The sequence below is a fragment of the Balearica regulorum genome, chromosome 1 (genome assembly GCF_011004875.1).
Source record: "Balearica regulorum gibbericeps isolate bBalReg1 chromosome 1, bBalReg1.pri, whole genome shotgun sequence".
NCBI classification, from domain to species: Eukaryota; Metazoa; Chordata; class Aves; order Gruiformes; family Gruidae; genus Balearica; species Balearica regulorum.
In genome coordinates, this window is record NC_046184.1 from 87,814,379 (window position 1) to 87,840,230 (window position 25,852).

Here is a 25,852-nt window from a genome sequence, read left to right on the forward strand (position 1 = left end):
TCCTTAGCTGTGTTCAGTTATTTAAGCAGGACAGCCCAGGAGAATATATCATGCGAAGGAGAGTGGCTGTGCTGAACAGTGTGGGACCTTTTGGCACCTGGTGTTTGGCTTGTCTTCGTAGGTGCTGTGACCATGGCATCCCAAGGCCAGGTCATTTTCTGGAGGTATGGTATTATCTGCATCTGCTTTGGGAGAGAGGAGGGAGGGAATTGCATTTTTCAGACTCTTTGGCTGTATCACCCTGCTGCCAGGAGCTTTCAAGACACCAGTTCTTTGCAGCTTGACTCTATACTGCACTCACCAAAGCTACTTAAATACCAGTACAGCTTCTTTTATACAATCAGTAAGGCCATGTAGCTGTCAGACACCCATGTGCAGGTCATCAACTGCAGCCAGGATGGAGATGTGTGTCCTAGAAACTCTGCATGGCTGGAATATGCCACTTCAGGTTTGAATGCTGTTGTAGGTCAGGGTATTGATGGCTCGAGAAAGGCTCTGTGTTCCTGCTGTGGTACGTTGGGGTATCAATGGCTTGAGGGTGGCTCCACATTCCTGCTGCTGTCCCTCAGACAGTTGTTTATGCCTCTGTCACATCTTTGTGCTGTGGGGAGAAAGGCAGAAGCTGTCCTACAGCATGTTTCCTCACTGTGTGAGCCAGGACTAAGAGCTGGGAAGATGTGCAAGCTGGTTTGTGCCTGTTTCAATGAGACTCTTTCCTTTGGAGATACTGACCAAGTCCTGGTGAGCTAGAGTCAGAAAAAGAAGTATTGTGGCCATAAAAATATGTACTTCATATCCTTATCTCCTGATCAGTTGAAAATAACCCCCACCAGATTGCTAAATTGGTTGGCAAACTTGCTTCAGCTTCCAATGAATGTGGACCAGGCTTACATCTAAACCTGACTGCTTGAACAGAACCACCACCAAGCCACATCTCTTCATCCCAAGTGTGGGCTCTCCCAGGTTGGATAGAGGCAGAGGCTCCAGTGAGGTGTGTTAGACATCCCTGCTTGCATTTATTCTGTCAAAAAGGTTTCAGCTGTTATGAGTATCTGTCCCACCTGAGCTGAACAACAGCGAGAAGGACAGTCCACACATGAACAGAAGAGACCTCTCATGCATGAGCCGTGCTCCAGCTTTCTCACATGGGCCATCAATGAAGTGCTAAAAAGTAATATTATCTGTACCTTTTCACTGACAAAAGTGAAGTAACTAGCAGACATAATGTAACACAGTGTAAATATCCACTGGGTATCATATCCCTCATGCGTCTGGAATGCATGTAATAACCAGCTCTGTTACTCTCAAGAGGCGGCCCAGCTGGCTTTTGTCAGGGAAGTGCAAGAACTGATGGGTGTGAAAAAATGCACGCCTACCCCTTGCTGCTCTCAGAACCATACTTTGGCTCTGCCAGCGCCCTTGCTTGCCCCGGGCGGTTGCATGCAGCCAGACGGCAGCAGGTCATTGGAAGCAGCAGGCTTCTTCAAGGACGTTGGCTTCTTCAGGCTAATCTTGAAATGCAGAAATAGCCCAGAGAGAGGGGTGAATTTTCCAGGAAGCTTCAGAGGGGCAGTGGGAGGTTTTTATTGATTTTAGGTAAAAAAAAAACCCAAACACTAAAAAAATAAAACTGAAGTGCTGAGAAAAGTTGAGCTCTGCAATCATTAACTGCTCATTGGAATGGAAAGCTCTACTTTTTGGGTTACCCCTGCCATGCCCATGCTATTTCTTTTCCACAGTGAGTTTTGATATAAGAAGGAAGGCAAAGGACCTTAAATCTCTTAATTTTCCAGTTTTTTTGACCCTCACACCTCTAAGCCCTTTGCTGAGGGGAAGCTTACTCTGAGCGGAGCTAGAGATCAGGAGGATTAAGCCTCTGCCGCCTGTCGCAGAGGGGCGCAAGCCTCTCTCTGTCCCTGGGCTGTGCTTGGCAGCATTCAGGTGGGGAATTAATGAATTTCATGCCAAATTCCATTTGGCTGATCAGGAATGGGACCATGGAAAAGAGGATAGGATGCACAGAGAGGCATCCCGCAGGCTGCTGAAGCGGCGCCAGGAACCGAGGGTGGTGTCAGGGCTCTGACTTTTGTGGCTCCAGCTGTCTGCGTCCATCTATTTCCATGCCTCTGAAACGCTGGGTATATGAGAGGTGTTGATGCACAGAAAATTGCTTTTCACTTGAACTGCTGGACTGGACTCTTGCGAAACACAGCTACCGTCAGCATGCGGTTGGGTTGCCAGCTTCCTCTTGTTCGCCCCCGCACTCCAGATTTCCTCAACATGCACAGGAGTCTCGCAGGCAAATATTTTTAAGGCCCTTGTGATTCTTGGATCTCACAGTTTCTGCAGAGGAAACTGCAAAGGGCCTGATTTCTCCTTGTCCCTAGGAAGGCGTGTTGAAGTGGGCGGTGGCATCCATGTACCCAAAATTGCCATCTGCCCTGTAACAAAGGAGTGGCTTTTTCCACCCTGCCAGGGGTGGGAAGCACCTCTCTGGATGCAAAGCTAGCAAGACTTTGAAGCTATGGGGGCAGGTGGCACCAGCAGGGGACAAAAGCTTTGGTGCTGGCCTGTTTGTGCTGGTTTGTGTTTGCCTGTGAGCGAGCTGAGGATGGTTTTTCCCAGCAGAGTGCTAGGGCAGAGGCAGTGTTCAGGCCACAGGGTCCTTTCGAGGACTGGAGGCAAGTGTGGTGGAACCCGAAGTGTTCAGGGACTGTACGGGAGGGCGTCCTGGCTGCTTGTCCCCTGCCATACACCCTCCGGCATTTACCAATGAAATCTGTAACCCACAGGCAGCATCCTTCGGCTCCCAGCAATCTCTTCCCTGTCCACTCCTGGGAAGGAGTTTTTTAATATAGGGGGGTGAAGGTGAGTCACAGCTGCTATGTGACAACACGGCATGGCTGCTGCTTGCTCTGCGCTTCCCAGGCGTGAGAGCTGAGGCTGCTCATGGCGACCTTGGCTGAGTTTATAGCAACTATCTCGCTCTGGGATCAGCTCCATAGAAATTGGTGGAGCTCCTCAAGGAGGCAGATGTTATTAGCATATGCAAGAGGCTTGGTATCTGCCCTGGAATAGGAGAGCACAGGGTTGTCCCACGATGAGCCTGGCTGAGATCTCGAGTGACTTGGTGTTGAGCCCCATGGGATGTGACAAGTCTTTGCTGGGAGCTGTCATGCTGAGGGATCCACGTGAGCCAACAAACGAAATCCCCGTCCCACAGGCTCCCAGGGGAGGCGGTGGCTGGTGGTGGGTCCCCAGCTGCGCAATGCCTGCGGCTGGAGAATATCCACCGCTTTCCTCCCCAACAGGGTCAGCTGTGACCTCAGCTGCAGGGCACCCAGAGGGGGCAGGTGGACAACCTCTGTCCACCCTGGTCATGAGTGAAAGCTGGTGAGGACAGGGAGGAAGCCAAACATGTGACACCTCCCAGCTCTGAGGGCATCTAGGCAGGGAGGGCTTGGTATGGATGTGAATGTATATATGGACTTGTATGAACCTTTGTATCAACTTATCGCATACTTGTGGTGAAATACACGGTTCTGATCCCTCTCCTAAGCATGCTGGAATGTGCAGACAGGGCTTCCTCAGACAACTTTCCATTGGCTTTAAGGATATGTATGGAAGGGAGACAGTGGGAGGGCAAGCAAGCCTTCTGCAACATCTCCCCTCCTCTCCATCCCCTCTTTCAACCCATCTTCCCTTTCTCCCTTCCCTGCTACTCCCTGCAGGAGTGGCTTGTTCACATGGTGCAACTCCCTAGAGCTCCCTGTCAGCCCTGTGATCATGGCATCTGCGATGATTGAGGCACGATTGTGCAAGTAACTGATGCAGGCACATGTTAATGGTGGGAGAAGTTTGCGGTTGCACATATGTCGATGGGCTCTCGTGCCGGAGGCTGCCCAATATGTTGGGAAAGAGCGTGCTGCAAGCCGGCAAACAACACTGAAGCAGAACAGCTATTTTTGTGTAGGCGGAAGGGCCGTGACATCTTGCAGCCTTGTCCTGCCTGGGGATGAGATGGGAAGCAGCAGCTCAAGATTTTCTGTGTACAACGGGGCAAAACAAGCCCTGGGCTGGCAGCCCCAGACGCTGATGTGGAGTGGCCACTATTGGTGCCCGTGCCTCCTGCAGCACAGCTCCCTCCAGCACCCTGCCGGGCTTGGGAATGGGGTAAAGTCCCCTGTGGGGACTTCCTGCAGCTCTCTGGGCTTCTCCTCTGGCAGTCCTGAGAGGGCTGAGGCGAGCACGCCTGTGAAACTGTTGGTCATGCGCACGTGAGCTGCTTGGCCTGGGATGTGCCTGTGGGTTTTTGTGAGCAGCTGCTTCAGGGCTTGCTGTGGTGGGTACCTGAGGTCACTGCCACAACCCGCCAGTCTACATGGAAATGTGCCCAGGACCACGTGTGACAGATCCACTGGCTGTGGTGGGAGCCTGCTTCCAGCCACACTGATGGGTCTGTCCAAGCCGTGGCTGTGCCGGAGACGGGTCCTGTTCGGCAAGGCTCGAGCTGTGCTGCTCCGTGCCATGCTGCCTGTCGCCTCCTCTGCCGGGGCTGCTCTGCCTGTGTGGCTTGGCAAGTGATCCTCTCCTCCTCAGCCTCTCATTCAACAGCCTCTTATCCATCTGATCATGGAGCATCCCAAATCCGACCAGCTCACAAACATGGCCCTGTTTCCAGCCCCATCCTGCCCGCTCCCTGGCTTGTACCAGGTGTTTCCAGGGGTCTAGGGGCCTGCTCAGTGCTCTTCTCGCCTCCCTGGGCAACTGGTCCCCTCACAAGGGCCAGCAGGGACTACCTGGCTCGCTTATACACCAGAGGATGCAGAGAGCAGCATCCTCCACTGGGACCCACTGCCTCCTCCCAAAGACAAAACCTGGGTCTCCTTTCCTTCTGGTCCCCCACCTTTGATGATGAGTGCTCACCCAAATGTTTGTCACTACCGTGGTCATGCACTTCACCAGTCCACCTTGCTCTATGTCTGCAGCTTACCCGCCTCACCTCGACCTCCTTCCTGCCGCTGGCTCTGCAGACGTACACTGTAGGTGCAGGGTGTGAAAGGAGGTGGGCTGTGTGGTAACGTCATCCTTTCTTTTTTCCCCCATAGCATGACTACAGTCATTATCATCCTGGCTGCGGTGATTGCCCTGATCATCGGTTTTGGTGTCTCAGGTATGTGACTGCTCAGATTTCTTGCTGTTACTGGTGGGGTGATGAACTTCTGCCCTGCCACTACCTCCGTGTCTCCATCCTGTGCATGGGCTGAGGTGTGATCTTGTATGGAAGTGCCACCTACGACCTTTTGACAAAAGCTCGGTTTATAATGCTTGTGTGCCAGCTGGCTGAATTGAGACTGCACAGGTGACTTCAGTTCTGGCCTTTCTCAACAAGATATCGCTCTGTGGTATTAAAACACAAGGAGCTGTGCTCTCCGTGGAGACTGTGAGCTGTTGTAGGTTTTAAATAATGCAGATATTTATATACACACACACACATGCTCAGAATGGGTTAGAAGACACAAGCACTTGGCACTCAGAGCCGAGCGAGGAAATCTGCATCGAATCTTAACTTCCACAAAAACTTGTCAGAGGACTGGCCCCAGGCTGCAGCAGTGGCTGTGCAGGCGTGAGCCCCGCTGCTGTGCAGCAGCTCCATTTTGCCCTGGGAAGTGAGTTCCTGGCCTATGCTTTCACAGCAGAAATTAAGGCTTTAGTTTGTTTGTTTTTACTTATCTGGCATGTTAGCAACTGAAACGTTCCACTCCATTTGTTGTTCCATGGGAATCCAGCTGAGGCAAGGGGTTGATAAGTGTAGTGCAGCCTGTGCTGCTGGAGATATAGTGCTGAAATTTCCTAGGGCTTGGAGCCCTAAACCTACGCTTACAGAAAGTCCTGAACATACTGTGCTCCTTCTCCCAGATGGGAGGAGACGATGGTATTTATTGAGAAGCTGGGCAGCATCTGCCAGGATGGAGCACATTCCCCTGCTTCCTCAGAGATGGTAAAAATGTGTTGCTTTGGTGTTGGCCAAAATGCACACTCCTCTGGGCGTGCTGAGTGAGGACACGCTGGGAAGGGCTGCTCAGGAAAGAGGACCCAGCTCTGGGAAGGAGTCAGTTAATTTTCAAGCTCGCTGGTTAGGATTTGACTTGAGAAATGATCTGTGTCCCCAGGGAAGGGAAATGCTGACTTTTATTAAATGAAAGAAAACAGTCTGGATTCCAGTAAGGGTAAAAGAGCAGCCTCATTTCTCTGCCAGCATTATGCCTTGCAATTGCATATATATTGCATAAAGGGAGGTCCTGACAGAAAAGACACAAAAATCATGCTCTTCTGGCAGCTGTAAAGAGAAGAATCCCTGATACATATAAGTAAGCAAGAAAACACCATGCTAATTCTCCTGGAACAAATATGAGAAGCTACTTTTTGAAGCAGACTGCCTGTTAAAGAAATACTCCTGTACTTTATCTTGGTATATAAGCCATGAGAGTTGACCTCTGTTAGCAGCACTGGTAGCTGTTACTGGTGCCCCTGTGACGTGCCGGTCCCTGTTCAGCCTTGGGGCTGGTGCGTGCCAGCCGGCTGGGGCTGGTGTCCCTCTGCGGAGCAGTCCAGCCTTTCTTGGTGCTCACTGCTTCACCTTTCTCATGCAGCCTTGCTTTCTCCTTGCAGGAAAACGCTCCATCAGTGTGACAGTGCTGACGTCTCCCGGGAATATCGGCCAGCATGGCATCCTGGGCTGCACTTTTGAGCCTGACATCCGGATGGGCAGCATAGCAATCCGTTGGGCCAAGGTGGGAGTAGCTGGGCTGGTTCACGAGTTTAAAGGTGGGAAGGATCACCTGCAAGAGCAAGACGCATCGTTTCAAGGCCGCACGGCGGTGTTTGTGGACGAGGTGATTGGTGGCAATGCTTCCCTGGAACTGAGGGACGTGCGGCTCTCCGACGCCGGTACCTACCGGTGCTCTGTCACCACAGCCAGAGGGAGCGGGGCAGCAGTGCTGCGGTACAGGACGGGAGGTGAGGGGTACAAGGAAGAAAATCCTGCTGCAAAATGCAGGCTAATGTGGTTACGCCACTGCTAGAGGTTGTGTGAGTGGCCCCTGCTCCTCCAGCAGTCACCATCAGGCCCTGCACCCCTGAGTAGGACTGGGTTGTTTGGGTTTTTTTTTACTTTTCCAGAGGTGTTTATGGCCTTACCACAGCCTTCTTCCAGAAAGGATTATTATTTTAATGCTCTCAGTTGTCTTTTTCCTTCTATTTATTTACCCATGTAGTCTACCAGCTACTTAAGTGACTACAAAGAGCCTCTAAGAATGGGAGTAGCTAACTGATCTTATAAAGATTCAGATTTTATACCTGTTAAACATAAAATAGCTTTCCCTCTTTAGATTAAGATATATTTCCAGCCAGGAGAAGTGCTGCATAGTAAAAATTGTAGTCTATTTCATATTATTTTTCTAATGTATTCAGTTTTTTAAAATGACCATCAAACCCACAAACCGCCCATATCATAGTTACCTGAAGCATTACATATTTGCTAGAATTAATTGTTCACCTTGTTATGAATCAAGCTTAAAACACAAACAGACACCACTGAATTTTCACTTGTGGGTGCTTAATTGTTCTGAGCCCTCTGGGCTTGGCCATCACATTCATCGCTGGCACAAAGCAATATGCTCCTGCTGAACTTGGCAGCGTTTCACCCATTTCTGGCACCTCTGGGTCTTTCTAATGAAATTGTGGTGAGTTACGCTGACTATACATAATGGATATGGATAATATGGACAACATGAGTCTGCACAGGTAGGTAGTCTTAGTATTTCTCTGGCTGGCTTTTGTTGGCATCCCTGAGATCCCAGCACATCCCTTGATCCCAACAGCTCAAGTTGGGGGAGGAAAAACTGTCAGACCTCTCCAAGTCAAGGAAATGCAGTTTTAGGATGGCTGACCACTTATGTGGTGAGGCCAGCCATATGGGCAACACGGAGAGGGTGTCCCCTGCTTCAGGCCAGTCATGGCAGGACAGTAGTAACCAGCAGAGCTCTTGAATGAGACAGGCTGCTTTTCTTCAGGTCCGGTCTCCTCCTTTGGCCCAGCAGACTCAAAGCACCAGGAGGTAGGCACCAGCTTCTGTGCAGACGCTCGTGACAGATGTCTGGGAGATGCAGCCACTTCCCCGTGTCACCCACAGGGAGCCCAACCCAGGACAGAAAGGCAATACAAGAGTTGGCATCACAGGAATGTCTGGCCAGTGTTGTTTCACAGTCTCCTTTTTCTTATTGAAAGCATGTTTTCTGCCCTGTTGCTATGATGTGAAGCACTTTCCCAAGCAGTGAAAGAAAAGGGTGCTGGGCTCACAGGCCCCTTATCTTGCAATGGCAAGGATGGAAGAACTGCTTGGGATGACAGTAGGTAACAGCAAGGCCAGAGGGCTTTGGCTCATGCCTGAAGTGTGCTTAATTCCCATGGGGATTTGGTGTCCTACCCCTCCTTGAAACTTTGTGAATCTGCCTGCTTTTGCATTGATTGATTCAATAGTTAAGGTAATCCACACAGAAAAGGCATTAGACAAAACGTGTGAAATGCTGCATTAGGTTTTATTTCCATTGAAATTGGTGAACTCTGCTCTCCTAAAAAACTGAATATACAGAGATATGTTTTTCTAGGAGAGCAAGACTAAAAAAATTTATTTGAGATGGCTTTGGCTTTAAAACACGGCTGAGTTTGCAATGGGCTTTAAACGTTTCATTTAATCTAGGGATGTTGGCGTAAATCCTGCAGCTCAGGCCATGCCTTAGTCTGCCCTCAGCCCCAGCAGGTGCAGGTGGAGCTTCCCTTGGCTGCAGCCCATTCAGTGTTGAGAGTCACATCATAAAGCCATAGCTGTTGGTCAGGCTCCCTTCTCAGTCAGCGGAGAGGCTGAGTCATCTTCCCCTTCCCCCAGCCTCTGATAAGAGCAATCATTTTCGGCATGCCTCTCCCTGCTGAGAATAGCAGCTGCCTCCTTTTGGCCACCCCATCTTCAGCGGAGATGAGCAGAGCTGTGCCTGCTGCGATTCCTGCCCAGGGAGGCCAGGCGTTCAGCAGACGTGAGCAGTCTCAGGCTGGCCAGGTCCTGAGCTCAGTCTCCTCTGGGAGCTTGGATGTCCAGGATCTCTTGGGAAAGAGTTTATGAGCCCAGGACACAGCTCGTAACTGTTAAGCAGAATTATTTAAAGACACTAAAGCTGTGCCATGACGTCAGCAGATCTTGCCAAACTGGACTGCCTTGTCCTAGGAGTCTTTAGAGCCCCTGTAATCATCCCCCTGTAGCCCAACCTATACAGACCTCTGTCTGAGCCTCTGTGTTTGGTTTGGCTACATGCAGTGCTGGGCAGCAAGTACTCGAGAAATACTTGGGACTGACCGGCAGATGCAGTTGGGTGTTTCACGCCCAGTTCCTAGAAATTTGCTGTTTTCTGACTCTCTCCCTATTTTTCCTCCCAAAGCCTTCAGCACCCCCAAGGTCCATGTGGAGAACAGCAGCAGTGGGGACACACTGCAGTGCGAAGCACCGCGCTGGTTCCCTCGACCCACCGTGCACTGGACAGCCTACAGCGACACTGGGGAGTACCTACCTCACGTCGCCAACACCAGCTACGAGCTGAACGCAGAAAACATCACTCTGAAAGTGGTTTCCTTTCTGCACAACGTTACTGTTAACACCACCTACACCTGCGTGATTGAAAACAACATTGCCAAGGCTACAGGCAACATCAAAGTGACAGGTAGAGTTTAACACCACCCAGAGACATGGGGGAACAGATTTTAAACAATGAGCTTGTGTGCATCGGGGGGCTCCTGCAGCACCTGTGTCGGTTGAGGAGGGAACTGAAATCCATGGCTAATCCAAGCACATCTCTCTCTGTCCCTGGGATGAAGGAAAGGGTCTGTGTTTGGTCCTGCTGTTTCAGGACATGTTTTTCATGGTAACGATTGCTCCCTTGGCATGGGGCAGAACAACCAGGGAATAGAAAGGAAGGAAGGAAGGAAGGAAGGACACGCTTCGAAAGAATGTACTCCTTTGAATGTTAACCAAAAACAAATGAACCAATGAAAAACCCCAACTTTTGACACTTTCTTTAGCCAGTTCAGCTTAGGCCCCTTTAGCTATTACTAATGACAATCTCTCTGACCCAAGCCCATCCCCTTTATTTGAAAGGCCACCTTATTCACAGGAAAGCAAACTTTCCAAAAATTCAGGATGTCTTTTCCTGTTCTATGTGAGAAGGGTCATAGCTCTTCTACAGCGAGGGCTTTATAGCAGCAGGTCTCCAGCACCAGAGGCAGGGTCTATCTTTACGAATATTCAGAAAAATGGGGAGGAATAAACATACACACTCATTTTGCCTTCCCTGCTGTGTTCCCCCCCCATTCTGGTAACTTCCCACTATTATTCTGCTACAGATTTCAGCATTACAAGGGGGACCAACTTGCAGCTGGTGAACCTGAACGCAGAGTCGGTGTCTTCCTCCCTTCCAGCGTGTCACTGGATGCTTCTGCTTTCTCTGTATCTGCTGTTGATATAAAGCCTCTACAAAACAATCAGAAACACTGCTGGACCTGGGGGTAAGCTTGGAAAGGGAAACTCATAGGCATATATATTCGGTATACGTAGACCCTCTTTCTCAGTTTTGTTACAGTAGCAGACCTATCTCAAGCCTCCCAGAATGGGAGGATGTGTCTTTCCCCTGTCCCTATCCTTTCCCCATCCCCAGCTTTAGGTGGGCCACATGGCTTGTCCCTCCCATGGGCTCCCGCTGGCTTCTCCCATCACTTTCTGCAACTTTAGAGATTCTTCTCTTACACCATTGACCGTCATCTCTTACTTGTCCCCTCATTCTCTTTTCCTTCCTTCCTCAACCTTCTCTCTGACCCAAAATACAGACATCTTGCTTGCTCCTCTGCACACCCTCTGAATATTGGATACGGTTTATGGCTGCAAGGCAGCGTGGACTTTTCCCTCTCCTTCCCCATGAGGCCTGCTGCAGTACAAGCCTTGCTTGCACCCACTTTACTCAGACAACTCCAATGCACAGTGCAGCACCTTTGGTAAATAGTATCTACTACGGATACCTTGAAGAGGGCTAGAGGGAGCTGCCAGCCTGAGCAATCACACCTAGACCTGGAATAAGGAGGGCTGTAGACAGTCAAAGCATGGGACAACTGCCTTTAGTATTCATCAGCTGTAGCTTTGGGTGGTAGGCTCTAGAGGTAAACTGGTGATGAAGTGGAGCACTACAGAAAATCAGCTAAAAGGAACATCTCTGTCTTTCTGTGCAGAACAGTTACACAGCTACCCCAAGAGCAGGACACACTTCATGCTTTCCTCTCTCTTGGGCTGAGAACTTTAAGAGCTTCTCCTAGTTCCAGAGCATGTAGTAGCAGAAACATGAAGCCAGCTGATTTCTCTTGTATTGTTATTTCTTACCCACGTCAATAACAGGATACTTTGTTTGGCTTCAGAAAGAGAGCAAGGGACACGATAAGGAGAGTTGCCTAAGTAAAGGAAAAACTGATCACAGGCACGAGATGTGTTCTTTCTGAAGTAACCCAGTGACCAGGACTCTGATCATGGGCAGAAGCTCAGAGACACAAACAGGAAAAGGGTTTCCTGCAATACATGTAAGAACTGGTCCTTCAAACTCAAAAGTACTAAAAGCAAGCAAATTTTAATTCCCTCCAAACAGATTTGATTCGTCCATCTCAATCCTTGTCAGTTTCTAAATGTCCTAATAAAACTGTAAATAAGAGAGCCAGTTAATTTATTCAGTCTTTTCAGAAGACTATAATCAAACTCCCCTTCTGAAACAGATACTGTGAATGGCAAAACACTGATGGATTAGAAAATAGCCATCACGCTCAGAGTAAGCGCTAGGTCTTCAGCCTGGCAAAGGGAAACAGTGTGTCACAGTCCTGTATGAGGACTGACAATTGCATTTGTAACATGAGATAAGAGGAACAGGTGAGTAGTAAGTGTGGCAGCAGACAAAAGACTAACATGTAATGAGGAGGAAAAGAGGGAGACTGGTAAGATAGTAATGGAAAGTTCAAATTCAGAACACAGATATTAAACATAGTTACAACTATAGAGACAAATTTGCCTTTTTGTGTTATCTGTTATCTGGCACTTCCTATCTATTTCTGTAGCACTGTCTGTCACTATGTTATTCATATTACAGGACTACTTTCAGTTGCACTTTTTAATCAGATTTTGATCTCTTCATCTCACATCACTTACAGTCAACATTTTCCTCAGGCTGAGATAGTTTATTTTGGGGGTTTTTGGTTTTGTTTTATTTGGGGAGGGTGAGGGGCAAGCTTCAACAAAATCTTTACCATTTCACAGAAAACACCTACAGAAAAAGAGACTGTCCCAGCAAGACTCGTGTAGACTTTTCCTTTAAACTGCTTTGGCAATCTCCTCAGAGCTTTGTTGAACAGTGGCATCTGTCAGGTCTTGTGCCACTCATGCCTTGGTCTTGGGAAGTGGCCAGCAGGACTTGAGAGGGAAGACCGTTTACACACGCTCAATAAACCCACCACCTGGTTTAGTATCAAGCTCAAGCTAAGGGGGAAGGGCGGGGGGGGGGGGGGAACACTGAACCAAACGAAAGCCAAAACAGAGTAGCTGTTCAAATATGCTGTCAGCACTACACATGGAATAAGGCAGGGAGTTAATTTTGTGTGGAATTTACTAGCCTATAGCACAAGGTGGAGGATCTGGATGTTATTTTGTCAAAAGCAAGTGCAGAACACTTGGTCATCACTGCAAGCAAAAGGAGAGGAATCTCTTCAAACAGTGATCTCCAACGTGGACAGTGGCATGTGCCATTGCAGTCATCCCCTTCCTAATCAGGTACAGATGGTCAAGCCTGTAGCATGTGGTGAATTTGTATCACAGCTCACTGCCTTCCTCCTGTACCAGCCCCACATAAAGTTCAGGCTGCTGCTTAAGCTGCAAAACAATGCCCATATAATCCTGTGATTTAGTACCGTGATTTAGTCTCCAAACAGTAGCTTATTCACTTCCTTTCTCTGTTGGAGGAAGGAAATGCTTTAAAAACATCATTTTAATAATTTCAATTGGGTTAAGAAGACTATCCCTTGTGCCAACTGTACAGTTTTGCATGAAGACAGCGAAAGATCTGCAAAATGCCTGGCTCTGGCTCATAAACCAAGGATCTACATTCTGCCTCATTCCCCATATAGCAAGTAAACCTTGATACTAAAATAGATATGGTGTTATTTAAACTGTATCTTAATAGCTTTATTTAGTAGATACTACCACATAAAATACATCCATTGTGTGCCCTAGGCCCAAAGCAATGGCTATCACGTAGGAAGTACTGAACTCTCTTCCAAAGCGTAGCCCAGTATTGCTAGTGGCAATGGATGGGGGGGGTGGGGTGTGTGTATATAAAAAAATGAATGACCATTCAGGAATCCCACAAATCACAGCAGCTTCTTGATTGTACCCTCCACCCCATGCTCACAAGCTCGTGCTCCCACTGGAAAGGAGATTAAAAAAAAGCTCCCAATCCCAGTAGGTATGTCCATAATTCTTCTCCCACTGGAAAAGATGTTAAGCAGTGGCTCCCACTCCACAGTGACTAGATGTCTGCCTAATCCTCTCGCTGTTCAGATAGCTTAAGGCGTCTTGTTCCACTTCCTCCACATTGAGGCATAGCAGGCTTGGCTGAGGTCCCACTTGCGACACAAACTCCACTTCACCGCAATGAAAATTTCTCAGCTGCAGTGGAGCTGAAGGGGAAAGATACAACCTGTAACAACTCAGTACAGAGCTCCTACTCTGTTCTAGCAGACAGCTGTAGAAGTTCCTGGGGGAGGGAAGGCCTTAGAGCAGCTGCTTGACATCTGCTAAACCTCAAAGGACAGCACGGTTAATGAATCTGGGATGTAAGCAGATGAAGGCATTTGGCTAGCATACCTCCAACTTGGAGGAAACAGATATTTTACACTGTGAAACACTGTGAATTACATGCTGCTTGCATAGAAAATAAAAAGCTCAGTGCATCAGCTATCACTATTGGCTACCTGGCCTTACAGTGTTACATGACAGTCAAAAGATGTTTCTGCAGCAGAACATCCTTTGGTGAGCTTAGCAAATCAACCCCTGCAGGACCCGGACTCATACTGAAGCACTAGTGTCAGCACAAGTGGCTGAGTTAGGTCCCCTTAACACAGCAACTGCACAGTTGTGGCAGCATGAGCTCAGCATGCTGAGTGATATCAGCACTCATGAATTCAAAACTCTTCAGCGTTTTAAACTCTGTGGCCATGGTCAGGATTTCCAGGCCTAGTCTTGACTCTATCTGCTGTCCTGTCTAAAGTCAAAACCTACTTGATTTGAGAGGTCTGCACAGTAACTGGCTGGCCAGAATCCCGTCCCATCCAAGGACTGGGAACGTTGCTCTAAAACAGAGAGTTTTGCACGTAAGAGGCACCCCGCAGAAATAAACCTGCATCTTAATATCAGGGATGGGAGAGCAAAAGGGTGATGCTAATAAAACATGTTCATAGTGACTTTTACAATGTTATTTCGATATTTTTGTAACCATGGTTCTGCTAAGACATGTCTTAGCTCTACACTACAGAATTCACAATTCCATGGAAATCCTCCAAAGATCTTGGTTTGTGGGCAGCGAAGGCAGCTCTCCTTCCCCAGCCTGGTCAGAGGGCTCCTCCCTTCCTTCCCACGCTAAATATTACAACAGCCAACAGTGCTTGCTTACCAGGCTGCAGGATCCTGGAGGGCTTCCTGTCTAGGCTGAAATCCAGCAGGATAGGGCGACAGATGAGAGGACTCCTGCACAGGCTCCTTAGGTAGCAAGCAATGAAATCCTCAGGTTCCTCTACCCACTGAGGAAGGAAAGGGTGTGTTGCCAGTGAACATGCAGAGGGAGGGCAGGGAGCCACTGGAACACCCACAGAAAAGGGAAATCCAGTGCAGCCGAGGCCTGAGCCCAGCACCTGCAATCGCTACCAAAATAACCCACTCACCCCCGTGCCAGTAGCTTCCCCATGCTGAATGGACACTCTGCCCCTGCTCTGCACACAGTGCTGCAGAGCTTCCCAATCAAGAAGGCTCAGGCCCAGCATTGCTGCCACGTGCTGGTTCCTGCACAGCACCAAAGCTTCACCCGTTCCGTCCTCCACCAGCACCCTATGGAGAGAGCAGGCAGACTAAGATGCGGAGGGAGGTCAGGACAATGCTTGGCTTCCCCACAAGGGTCACATCCCAGGCAACAGATCTCAGTAAAGAGAGAGGGATGTTTGTTCACATCTGGGAAGAGGTGACAACTCTATCTTTGCTACTCTGCCCACATCACGTACTTGATTTGATTTTTCCCTCCTCTCTGTGCTGTAATTTGTTCCCTCCTCCCCACCTCCTCCCATACGCAATCTCTACAGCGCTTACCGTGCACTGGCTTGCCTCACTCCTATGTGTGATGGACACGGTGGGCTCTGTCGGGTGCACCTCCCCTGAAGGAAGAGTAAAGCTACAGCTATGTATGGGTGGGTATAAGAGAGAGAAGGGGAAGGACTACTGCTTCTTTTAAACCCTCCCCTAATTAAGCATGCAAAGGATTAAAGAACTTCACTGCATTTCAAATTAGTGTCTTGGGAAGAGTTTGTATGGGGAGAAAAATCACCTGCCGCAAGGTGCTGAACCTCGGCAGCAATGAACATGGGAAAAGCAGAGCATTAACAAAATAGGATTCTCCTCCTCAATGTCTTCACCCCCAGTCCTAGCTGCCAGCCTGCCTGGTATCAGATACATACTTCTAATCAGTTGTCACTTTGGTCCCTTTCTAATAAGCAAGTCCTTTTCAGACACTAGAAAAAGAGGTTTCAGAATCGGGATAGGAACTCAATTATCTCTGTGGAAGCTTGAATACCTCTTTGAAGATGCTGCTGCAAAGTGAGCAAACCCATTGCAGGGACAGAGTCAGTACACAGGACAAGTGGCATAAAATCCGTGCCCGGGGCAGGTATTGCAGGTGAGGTTGCAAGTTGGATAGAAACACTAGTGAGGGGGATGAGGCTTCTCCTGCAGGACTAGAAGAAATACAAATGTGAGAAGCTTGGAACATAGAAACCTTTCTTGGGACACTGTAAGGTGGGAAGAGACCCTGGACTCACCTGGAAGGAATAGGTAGGTGAGAAGCTGGCAGAGATATGATTCTCACACAGCTGGAGGCAATGTATGTGCAATAAATGTTATGAAATCTGCAATATGGAAGAGCAGATGTCAGAAAGAGCTTGTAGAAACCAAACCGCTCAGTTTCCTTGGCATGGCTGGTCTGGTCTTCATCCGTAAGGTGGCAGGACAATCACTTGTAGTAAGGGATTGGGAGACATGAAGGTATGGACAAGGGATGAGGAAAGTCCACATGAGAAGAGAGATGAAGAGATGGTTTCAAAGACAATAGGAGAAGTCAGAGCTGTGGCCTAGATCAGGGCTCTAAAGACAGGGGTACCTGGAGATTTTGCGTTCCAAGTTCTGGAAGAGGATCTTGGCTCCAGGTAGCAAACCCCAGAGATGCTGCAGATAGGTTGCAGCAATGTAAATGTCCACCACAACAGGGGAGCCTGGAGCAACTGAGACGCTGAGCTTCACACTGTGATTGCTGGCCAGCAGACTCCCTGAGGAGGCACAGAAGCACACACCCCATGAGGTCACACACAGGTAGCATAGTCTGTCACTGAGCTGGACCTGCTAGAGGTGTTTCCCTCTCAACACAATGAGGCTATTGCTGTTCCACCTCACGCATTTTTCAGGCAGAGTATTCTCATTCCCATCCCCAACACACATGCAGCGTACTTCCTGGCATACTTCTGCTATTCTCAGATATAGGAGCACAGTTAGCCAAGTGCACTGTCTCTCTGAAACAGAAGGAAGCAGGAATCAATCTGTTGTGACAGCCTGTCACAATCTTACCTTTCTGCTTTTGAAGGCTGACAGTCGCAGATGGCTTCTCATTCTTGGGAGAGGCACACAAGGTCCTCTCCACTATCTCACCACAGAAAGAAACAAGGGAACCTGTGAAACTGAGAGCAGACCAGGGTTTCTGTCCAGCCTGTAGACAAAGGGAGCGGAAGAAGGCCTGACTTCAGGATTGCCACAAAGGACAGGGTGAAGTGGAGTGCTGTTGCTCAAGCCCGGTTGCAGAGGAACCTGCCTTTGAGCTACTGGATCGAGGGCAGCTTACTGCAGTGTACCCCACCCAGGAATGAGAGGCCCCTTTAACTCGTTTTCTGCTTCTTCAGGCTTAGCAGTGAAGAAGAAAAAGGGAGAGGCATTACAGCCTTCCTTTCTCCTTAACTCCTAATTGCTTTTCTTAATTAGAGTAAGAAGCCAAGCAAAGAAAAACTCAATTTACCACAAGGCACTGGTGAAAATTTCAGTATGCATGCATATCACCCCAGATTAAACACGCTTTGAACAGAAAAGCTTCTAACCCCAGTATTTGTTTGAGCAAGTCACACTAAAACAATCAAAAACCAACAAAAAACCTCACACATTCAGCCTTATTTTCCCTGTTGTGCCTGTTTCCACTTCTGACAGGAATTTAGCAGACACGTTTGTGACCTAGTCCACACCAGCAGTAGCTCAAACTTTTTCTGGACACCATTTTGCAGTCTTGTCACCTGCAATCCCTTTAGCTTTGATAAACAGGATGGGGTCAGTCTGGACTACTTGCAGATAGGAAGACTTCCAAACCATATTCCTAGGGCAGATAATTAATCTGTCTCCAATAAAGATGAATGTGGACCCATTCCCTAAGGCAGGGTCACATCTAATTTGGGACAGACCATCATACCTGTTGCTAAGTACTTCTGGAATGGAGAAAATTCTCTGGTCCACGCCTGTCAGCACCAACCTGGCTGCCAGCTAGAAGTAGGGGGGAGACACGGACTCAGATAGATTGTAATTTATGGCTATGCCCAGCTAGAGCAGCAAAGACACGCTCTGCATGCTTAGAGCTATGTCAAGCAACTGATGCTTCCTCCCCACATTAATTCTGAGGCAGGGAAACGTGAAGCCCAGCAGCAGCCTCTGATGGAGCTCGAGCAGAATGGTCTCATTAACAAGACATTCTGTATTGGTAATTTTCTGACCTAGTTCTGGAGAGATCTACAAGTCGCCTGTGAAAGCACAGAGCAACAAGGCGCTGCGTACCTGGTGCTCAGTCAGACAGGAGATCCATGTCCCATGCTGTAAGTGCCAGGTATCTTGGACAGGCAGGCACAGGGGGCAGGATGACCTGCTCAGGAACTTTGTTGGCACAGGTGGAAAACAGAGCTTGTCAAACACTTCCAAGTCCTGAGGGAAGAGTGATAAGGCAAGAAAGATGACTATTAAAGGAAGGAGATGAAAGCTATATAGGAGAAAAGGGTCACTGAAGGACTATGGTTTAAAGAAAAAAAAAAAAAAAAAATCCACTGAACTCAGCTCTGAGAATTTTAACCAAACACAGAACTGAAGCAATTCCTTGGCAAGACGGATGGGAATTCCAAGCCTCGAAAAGAGCTTAGTCACCCTCTGACTCCTCAACTCCCACATGCAGTTCAGTAAAAAGTCTGACAGGAAACAGCAAGACAACCTCTCTCTTACCGAGCAGTGGGGCACAATGAAGCGATACAGCCCATCCATGTGCAGAAATGGAAACCATCGTAGAGACTTCCCCATGAAGAGCAGTAGTGCCTGGCAGGGGAGGGGAGGGGAGAGAGAGAGAGAGAAAAAAGGTGATGAGAAATGTTAGGAAAAAGGTAGAAAATGAAAAATCCAGCAAGAAGGGAGTAAGCCTAGCAGAAGATGTCTTGCTTGAGAAGTAAGGTTAGCACCATCAAGGATAACCAAGACAAAAATCACTCTCTTGTTGATTAGGAATCGTGATCCTTAATTATCACACAAGCTCTCTGAGAAGCCAGCTCCCAGCTTTATCAAACCACCCCCTAAAGCTGCCTCCTGCCTCACTTCTTGCCGTGTCATGCTCTCTTCTCCATCACAGCTGGTCTCCTCCAGCTCCGGTAGATTCTCAATTTCTCTGGGGTGGCTCCAGAGCTGAGGTCTGCCCAGCCACAGCACCGTGGCTTGGAAACTGCGCTGCAGCTCCCGTCCTTCTCTGTCTTCTTCTCTGGGTAGTTGGTAATTGCGTAACATAAGACCCTCTTTCTGGGTAACCAAGAACAGGTGAGATACACAGCTGCTGGTTCTTCTAGTGCTGCTCTGGCTCTTCTCATAGCTCTCATTTCTGTGAGTATCTGTCTTGGGATCCTCCAATTTCAGCATTTTTGCCTCTGGGGTTTCCAGGTCAGATGTTAAGCTGCTGTCATCCTTCTTCCTCAAAGAGGAGCCATTTCCACTCCTAAGGCCTTTCTGGATTTGTCCTTCAGCAGCATGGAGAACCTGAACATCCTCAAAGTAGAACTGCACATAGACACTGAAACGACAAATGATAGCAGTGAAACTCCCTGTTCCTGACAGGTGGCTGTCTGAAACAAGTGGTATCTGGGAAAAGCACTTCTGGGGAGTGCCCTGCAGGTATTTGGCAGGAGCAGCAGAAAAGGCTGAAGTGGAAGGTAGCTACCAGGCCGGCTGTATTCCGAACAAAATGGAGATGGTGGGTTTGTTGCTGATAAAGATCTCCTTTCCTGCAAATAGCAAAGGACAGTTGCTTTGGCACCGAAATACTATGCTGATAAGAAGCTTTACCATAGTCTGAAATAGCTGTGAAACTGGAGACCGATGATTTTACTTGGGCACTGAATAAAAGGACTCACCTGGTTTTTTTCTCCCTCACATGGTCCAGATTTGCCAGCTGCTCCCAGGAGGGAAAATCAGTCTGAAGGAATCTCTCCACTACAAGCTGGTAGTTTTCCACCTGCAAAAGTGATCCTGGAAACACATCAGAGAAAGAAGCTGAGCTAATAAAAAGAGAACATAAAAACAGTAAGTACAATTTCCTCATTTTAAAGTCACGAGGCCAGGCAGTGACAGTTCAGCATCTCCACATCAAGTCTCCTCTTCCCTGTTTTGGAGCTGGATGGCAGAACAGCAAAAGTCCAGCACACTCAAGTTTAGCATAGTAGGACATACCTATGACAGCTGTATTGGCAAAGGGACTACCATCCTTATGGGATATCACGCAGGGAAGCGTGCTGCTCCTGTCCTGCAGCTGGAGGGAACTGCTCCTGGATGAAACTCTCAGCACACCCAGTAGTATCTGCAACAGAAAGGAAGCTGCAAAGAGCATCAAACACTTCACACCTTCGAAGGCCATCAATCAAAGTGTGCATACCAGCAGCCCGAATTCAGCCTGTGTTCAACACGCCACAGGTGAGAAAAGCAGTGTCATTCCCTAACAGGAGGAACAGGCATGGAAGGCATGGGGAGAACCAGGAACTCTCAAGGCACAGACAGTATAGGGAACTAGGCACTTACTAGTCGAGGCTGGAAACTTCCTGCTGAGAGTGTGCAGTAGGACCAGGCCAGTCTGCGATTCAGCTCCTGAGTGCCCATGTGCTGTGCCTCTAAGGGGGAAAGCAGCTGTGATGGACTGAAGCCTTCCCAGCTCTTCTGTTCTGCCACATGGCAAACTGTAGACAAAGATGGGGCCTGGCATGGGGGGTTCAGGGTCAAGTACTAAGAAAAAAAAGAAAGAAAGAAAGAACCAGCTGAGTTTCTTCCCATCAGACAAACAGGAAACAGCTGACAGAGCATTTACTCACCTTCTGCAGGGGACACTGGTGTATTTTTGCTAGGATTTCATTATAAATATCTCTTGCTTCCTCAGTACCTGGCACCACAGCTTGCAGAAGGGGGACAAGGAACTTCTCAGCAGCTCCAGGGTTTCGGTGTGTAGATCTAAGCAACAGTCGACAGCGCCCAAAGAAACAAGAAAACCTGGGGGAAAAAAAATAAGACAGTTAGAAGCACTAGCAGCCCTCACTTCTCAGTGAGTTTTGCATGTAAGTCAGGGATTCTTTCTGCTCATTATGAATGAATGTGCTGTGTAAGACAAGAACTAAGGAGAGTAAAAAAAGAACATTAAGTTATTTAAAAAATAAAGAACATTTAAGGGTGATGCAGATTTATGTCAGGTAAGCAGACAAGGAACAGGAAAATATACAGAAATGGACAGACTGGCAAAATCTCAAAGCTCAAGTGGACAAAAAAACCCACCCAAAAGTAATCTCCCTCTAAGTCACACAAATGGACCTCTATGCATTTTGGCTAAGCTTGATATGATTACTCATGTTAGGTATACTTGGCTTTCTTTTACACGATGCAAAAATCACAAGACAGAAACAATCACAGATTGCTCTTCCAATATTTTCCTTGCGTTGTGTTCCTTTCAGAAGTCTAGCTCACTGCTTTTAAGTGCCTGGAAGTGATCACACTGCCAGTCAAAAGACTTAATAACACAAAGTGAACTCAAATAAAAAGAGATAGGAACTAACTCACTGGAACAACTTTCAAGCAGTAGCAGAACTTAGCAATCACATTTAAAGGAAGTGAAAAAGCTAATAAAACCTGAAACTTATAGCTAGCATCATTTGGGGGGAAACTGAAGCTGTTTTATTGGAAAGCATGGCAAAAATTCCACAGTGCTAGTAAAGCACAGGAAGACTGAGCATTCTATAAACTGCTACCTGACTGCCTGAGATGAAATATATACATATTTTAAAGTCCAAGGTAGCAGTTACAGTGATCAACCATAACCATTCCAGAACAAGCACAAATATTTTCACTAACAGAACCCAGAAGTAAACGCAGAAACTGGCCCACAGCTGTCATGTGAACAGTGCAGCCATCAGGGAAAGCAGGAAGCCATCTGGAAGACCCAGAGATAGGCATGTGTGGACAAATCTGCTAAGACAGAGGCTCTCAAACGAATGCTCACACTACTGGCAATAGTCAGAATATCTAAAAGTGTGAGGAGCGAGGATACAAGAGCCTTTACATCATCGGTGATCTGGTTGTAGCAGCAGTTTCCAGCTCCAGCCTCAGTGCCCACCTTGATTTGCCAAGCAGGCACACATCCCTACAGTGCTTCCATATTTCAGGACAAAACTTCCTAGGCAGGAGTATGTAACTACATGCTCTGGAGTGCTGCAGCTTTCTGAGACAGGGGGCTTACTGCACATGCACTTGAAAAACATACAGGATTTTCTCATAAGAGCAACTCCAAGGTATGAGCAACTGGACATGATGTGAAATCTAGATGAATGGCTTGCTTAGGCCAGTAAACCCCAGAAGCAATTGCTGTTGCTATTAGTATCCAAGCACAGTCATTTTGTGAACCCTTGGTCTAGAAGATGCCCACATAGCCTACAAAGCACATTTACACATAGCCTGACTTCAGAAGTGTGCTCACCTCTCCTCAAACATCTCCAGGAGGCTCACCATCCAGAGGTAGAGTGGCATACCAAGATTGTAGCGGAAGAGCAGCTGTAAGTAGAGATTTCCTGAAGAGGCTGGTGGCTGGTAGGGTGTGCTGAGCCTTGAAAAACTCTTCAGCACAACAGTGCTGCTCAAACAAGCACCAAGTACAATGAAAGGGAAAGACACCAGAGGCTTCTGCAGGAGGTGGACATCGATGAGCTGAGATACAGAGACATATAACTTAGGAGATGGCTAGTCTGCCACCATTCCCCAAAACCATCACCCCACCCTAAATCCTTTGTCACTCTACTGGATTGTCTATAAACCAAATAGGCCCAAGGACCTGGCACTGCTTAGGAAGGAATCAGATAATTACCATTTCGATTCTTGTGACCAAGCCGAGACAGTAAGATCCCCAATTTCATTCCAGTTACTTGCTACAATAATACCAATGTTCCTGTAGTTTTCTGTTGACCCACACACTCATGAGCCATCCCCAGTCCCTGTGTCTTTTCCACTGCATGCTTTATACTTTGCAAGTCTCACAACTTACTTCCAGACATGCTCCTGGTCGGAGTCCGCGTGCAGAGTTCAACAACTGCTGGTAAGCAAGGCACAAGCAGACTTTGTTATCCAGTAAAAAAAGACCAGCTTGGACATTGAGTATTTTGGTGACAGTTCCCTAAATAGAAAGCAAACAAAGTTACAGGATTCTAGAGTCACAGAACATAAGAGACTCATAGGCCTGAGCAATAAGGAAATAAATTAATGATGAAAATAAGACCTTGCAGACTAGGAGATGAAACCCTAGAGGACAAGTGGGTGAAGGCTAACCCTGCAAATCCTTACCACATATGAGATGATCTTGGACTCTTTGGTTGATCCTGGCCTCTCCTCTTCAACTCCCAGCTGCAAGGAATCACTGAGCTGCTCAGCAGCCTCAGGGGAAGAAGACTGAGTGGATTCTCCTTGCCAAACACCGTCCAGTGGTTGTTCCCTTACTTGCTCTGCACAGTAGGGCAGAAGGCAGGAAGAAACACCGGTGACAAACATCCTGTGTCCAGATTTCTTCAGGCTGGACATACTCAGGCCTGTTACTGTATACCTGTGACCCAACTGGAGGGTATGATGCCATGCCAGCTGGTTGGGCTGCTAAAGCAGAGAAACCAAAAGTGACATCAGCATCTCCTGCACTGGAAAAGATTCTTCCCGACCCCAATAACCCCAACCCAAAAAACTTGTCCTTCAAGAGAACTGCCTCACACTCTTAGCAAAGGGTGATACCTGCAAAATGTTCAGGGACAGTGCAACTGCATGAAGGAGGAGGGCTGTATTTCTGCAGGGCATAGAACTAGACCTCTTACATACAAGGACTATTGTAGGCTGCATGGAATTAAAAAAAGAGAGAGAAAAGAGAGAGAGAGAGAAAAGAGAGAGAGAGAGAAAAGAGAGAGAGAGAGAAAAGAAAAAAAGAAAAATAAAGAAAAAAGAGATTCACTAGTAAAAGGAAGAATAAATCAAACCAGGAAGTCTAGGGCAAGCTTCAAAGAATTAATCAACTAGCACACACACAGATAGTGAATTTGTGAACAAAATTTCAAGGACTTACCTGTACCAGCACAGGGACCCAAACAGCTGAGGTGAAGCACTTCAGAAACAGAAAGAAGAATGTCTTGTGGTGAATACAAAGGAGAGGCCCAAGTTTGGCCAATTCACCTGCCACAGTGAACTTTGATCTTTTCTTACAGGGAATCCTAAAGGGCAATTGAGGAAGCAAAGGAAACGAGAGATGAAAGAACGACTCAAAAGTATCTCAAAAGTAAAATAAACAAATATGCAGCATGCACTTTCTGGTAATAAAGGATCCAAAAAGGTAATATGGACCATCTCTCAGAGATGTTTTCAAAACGATATTTGGCTACAAAATTCTTACTATTATAAACTTTTATATACTAAATCCCTTTGACATTTTAATAAACCCTTAATAGTTGAAGACAACAGGGTTGTGTTGAACAAATTCACATGTTCCATGACAACAGCTAGATTATAAAAAGCTTTACCACAAATAAGAAGCTAATTATAGGTCAAAAGGAAAAAAGAAATTGTCACAAGCCATTCTTCCACAGGAAACAAAACTCTTTGTAGATCCATGGAATGTGACACTGTGGAAGCTCTAAGCCTATAAACAAGAGAGGCCTGAAAGCAACAATGGAGTCTTCCAAACAAACTTGGCATAAGGTGAAAGAGCAGCAAAACTGAAAGCAGATGAAAGGAGAGAGAGGCGGCATTTCTTTAGTCATTTCTGTTTGTCATTTCAAAATTTCATTTCAAGAAATAACAAAAAAAAAAATTTAAAACAAACAAATGTTTGTCATTTGTCATTTTCATTTCAACTCCTACTGGACTTGAATATAACCATCCCACTTACTCTAAACAAACACATACTTGACTCTAAAACATATAAACAATAATCTAACTTTATAACTTTTTTTTTTTAAAGAAATACCAGAACATCCACACACACTAGTACCAGCACTTTATTGGTAACATTTTTAAAGAAGGAACATGGAAAATTGGTCAGATATCACGGAACAGCAGAGGAGCTTTATGTTAAAAGCCTGAGAGTGTGCACTGAAATATGGAGATAGTTTTCTTGTTTAGAAAGGGCTGTTGAGCTAAATCAAACACTTTAAGCTTACAGTAAGTTTCTCACAAGCAGAAAAACAAAAAATAAAACAAAAGAAAACTAAAAAGAAACTAAAGCAGCCTGATTAGTGACATTTAATTGTTAGTAAATTATACCAAGAATTATCTGCTGAAGAAGATAAAACATGATATAGCAAACCCTGAAATTATCAACTTCAGTAAGATTTGCAATTGCATTGGCTACATTTTCACATACTGTAAGTATTACTTCCACTAAAGGTAACAGCCTTATCAGATGACATTTAACTGGCACCTTTATCTCAGCAATCTGATAAGAACTTGACTGGTGGTGGTGTCGTGGTCTAGCCTCAGCCAGCAATCAAGCACCACGTGGCCACTCGCTCACTCCTCCCCCACCCCCAGTAGGATGGGGAGAAGAATCAGAAAAAAAAAGGTAAAACTCGTGGGTTGGGATAAGGACAGTTTACTGGGACAGCAAAGGAAGAGGAAAACAACAACATTTATAACAGAATATACAAAGCGGGAGATAAACAATGCAATTTGCTCACCACTCAGAACCTGATGTCCAGCCTGTCCCCAAGCAGCGACTCCTGTTCTATGGCCAGCTCCCCCCTTACATACTGACCATGAGGTCATGGTATGGAATGCCCCTTTGGCTAGTGTGGGTCAGCTGTCCTGGCTGTGTCCTCTCCCAGTTTCTTGTGAAAATTAACTCTATCCCAGTCG

The 25,852-nt window shown here is 47.2% G+C and overlaps 3 protein-coding genes across 6 annotated transcripts in view; 1 reads left to right on the forward strand and 2 right to left on the reverse strand.

Moving 5' to 3' along the window:
* ATP6V1A (ATPase H+ transporting V1 subunit A) overlaps positions 1-9,117 on the reverse strand; it is a 219,842-nt gene extending 210,725 nt beyond the window's left edge. The window contains exon 1 of the mRNA XM_075764673.1: positions 9,113-9,117. The gene's annotated coding sequence lies outside the window, so the exon portion shown is untranslated. The remainder of the gene's footprint in view (positions 1-9,112) is intronic.
* VTCN1 (V-set domain containing T cell activation inhibitor 1) lies at positions 1-23,870 on the forward strand. 2 transcript variants are annotated; one of them, XM_075764738.1, is made up of 6 exons: positions 1-164; positions 5,109-5,173; positions 6,673-7,020; positions 9,492-9,770; positions 10,450-10,611; positions 19,884-23,870. In XM_075764738.1, exons 1-5 carry the CDS (start codon positions 133-135, stop codon positions 10,569-10,571), a joined length of 846 nt encoding a protein of 281 aa, XP_075620853.1. In that variant the 5' UTR covers positions 1-132; the 3' UTR covers positions 10,572-10,611; positions 19,884-23,870. The 2 variants fall into 2 exon arrangements, with proteins under 2 accessions (XP_075620853.1, XP_075620864.1); XM_075764749.1 differs by having other exon boundaries at positions 6,673-6,951; positions 19,884-20,027.
* CTC1 (CST telomere replication complex component 1) overlaps positions 12,301-25,852 on the reverse strand; it is a 21,388-nt gene continuing 7,836 nt past the window's right edge. For 2 of the 3 annotated variants that reach the window (XM_075764608.1, XM_075764618.1), the window contains 20 exons: positions 24,069-24,213; positions 23,309-23,611; positions 23,013-23,141; positions 22,452-22,678; positions 20,803-20,977; positions 20,516-20,716; positions 20,171-20,297; positions 19,855-19,969; positions 19,049-19,514; positions 18,686-18,775; positions 18,251-18,394; positions 17,892-17,962; positions 17,009-17,118; positions 16,548-16,713; positions 16,210-16,296; positions 15,966-16,125; positions 15,485-15,549; positions 15,067-15,229; positions 14,799-14,925; positions 12,301-13,806 (listed from right to left, as the gene is read on the reverse strand). In XM_075764608.1, the coding sequence (XP_075620723.1) occupies positions 13,628-13,806; positions 14,799-14,925; positions 15,067-15,229; positions 15,485-15,549; positions 15,966-16,125; positions 16,210-16,296; positions 16,548-16,713; positions 17,009-17,118; positions 17,892-17,962; positions 18,251-18,394; positions 18,686-18,775; positions 19,049-19,514; positions 19,855-19,969; positions 20,171-20,297; positions 20,516-20,716; positions 20,803-20,977; positions 22,452-22,678; positions 23,013-23,141; positions 23,309-23,611; positions 24,069-24,213 (3,250 nt within the window). In that variant the 3' untranslated portion in view covers positions 12,301-13,627. Of the gene's footprint in view, positions 13,807-14,798; positions 14,926-15,066; positions 15,230-15,484; positions 15,550-15,965; positions 16,126-16,209; positions 16,297-16,547; positions 16,714-17,008; positions 17,119-17,891; positions 17,963-18,250; positions 18,395-18,685; positions 18,776-19,048; positions 19,515-19,854; positions 19,970-20,170; positions 20,298-20,515; positions 20,717-20,802; positions 20,978-22,451; positions 22,679-23,012; positions 23,142-23,308; positions 23,612-24,068; positions 24,214-25,852 lie in introns of those variants that run through there. The other variant, XM_075764628.1, reaches the window with a different exon arrangement.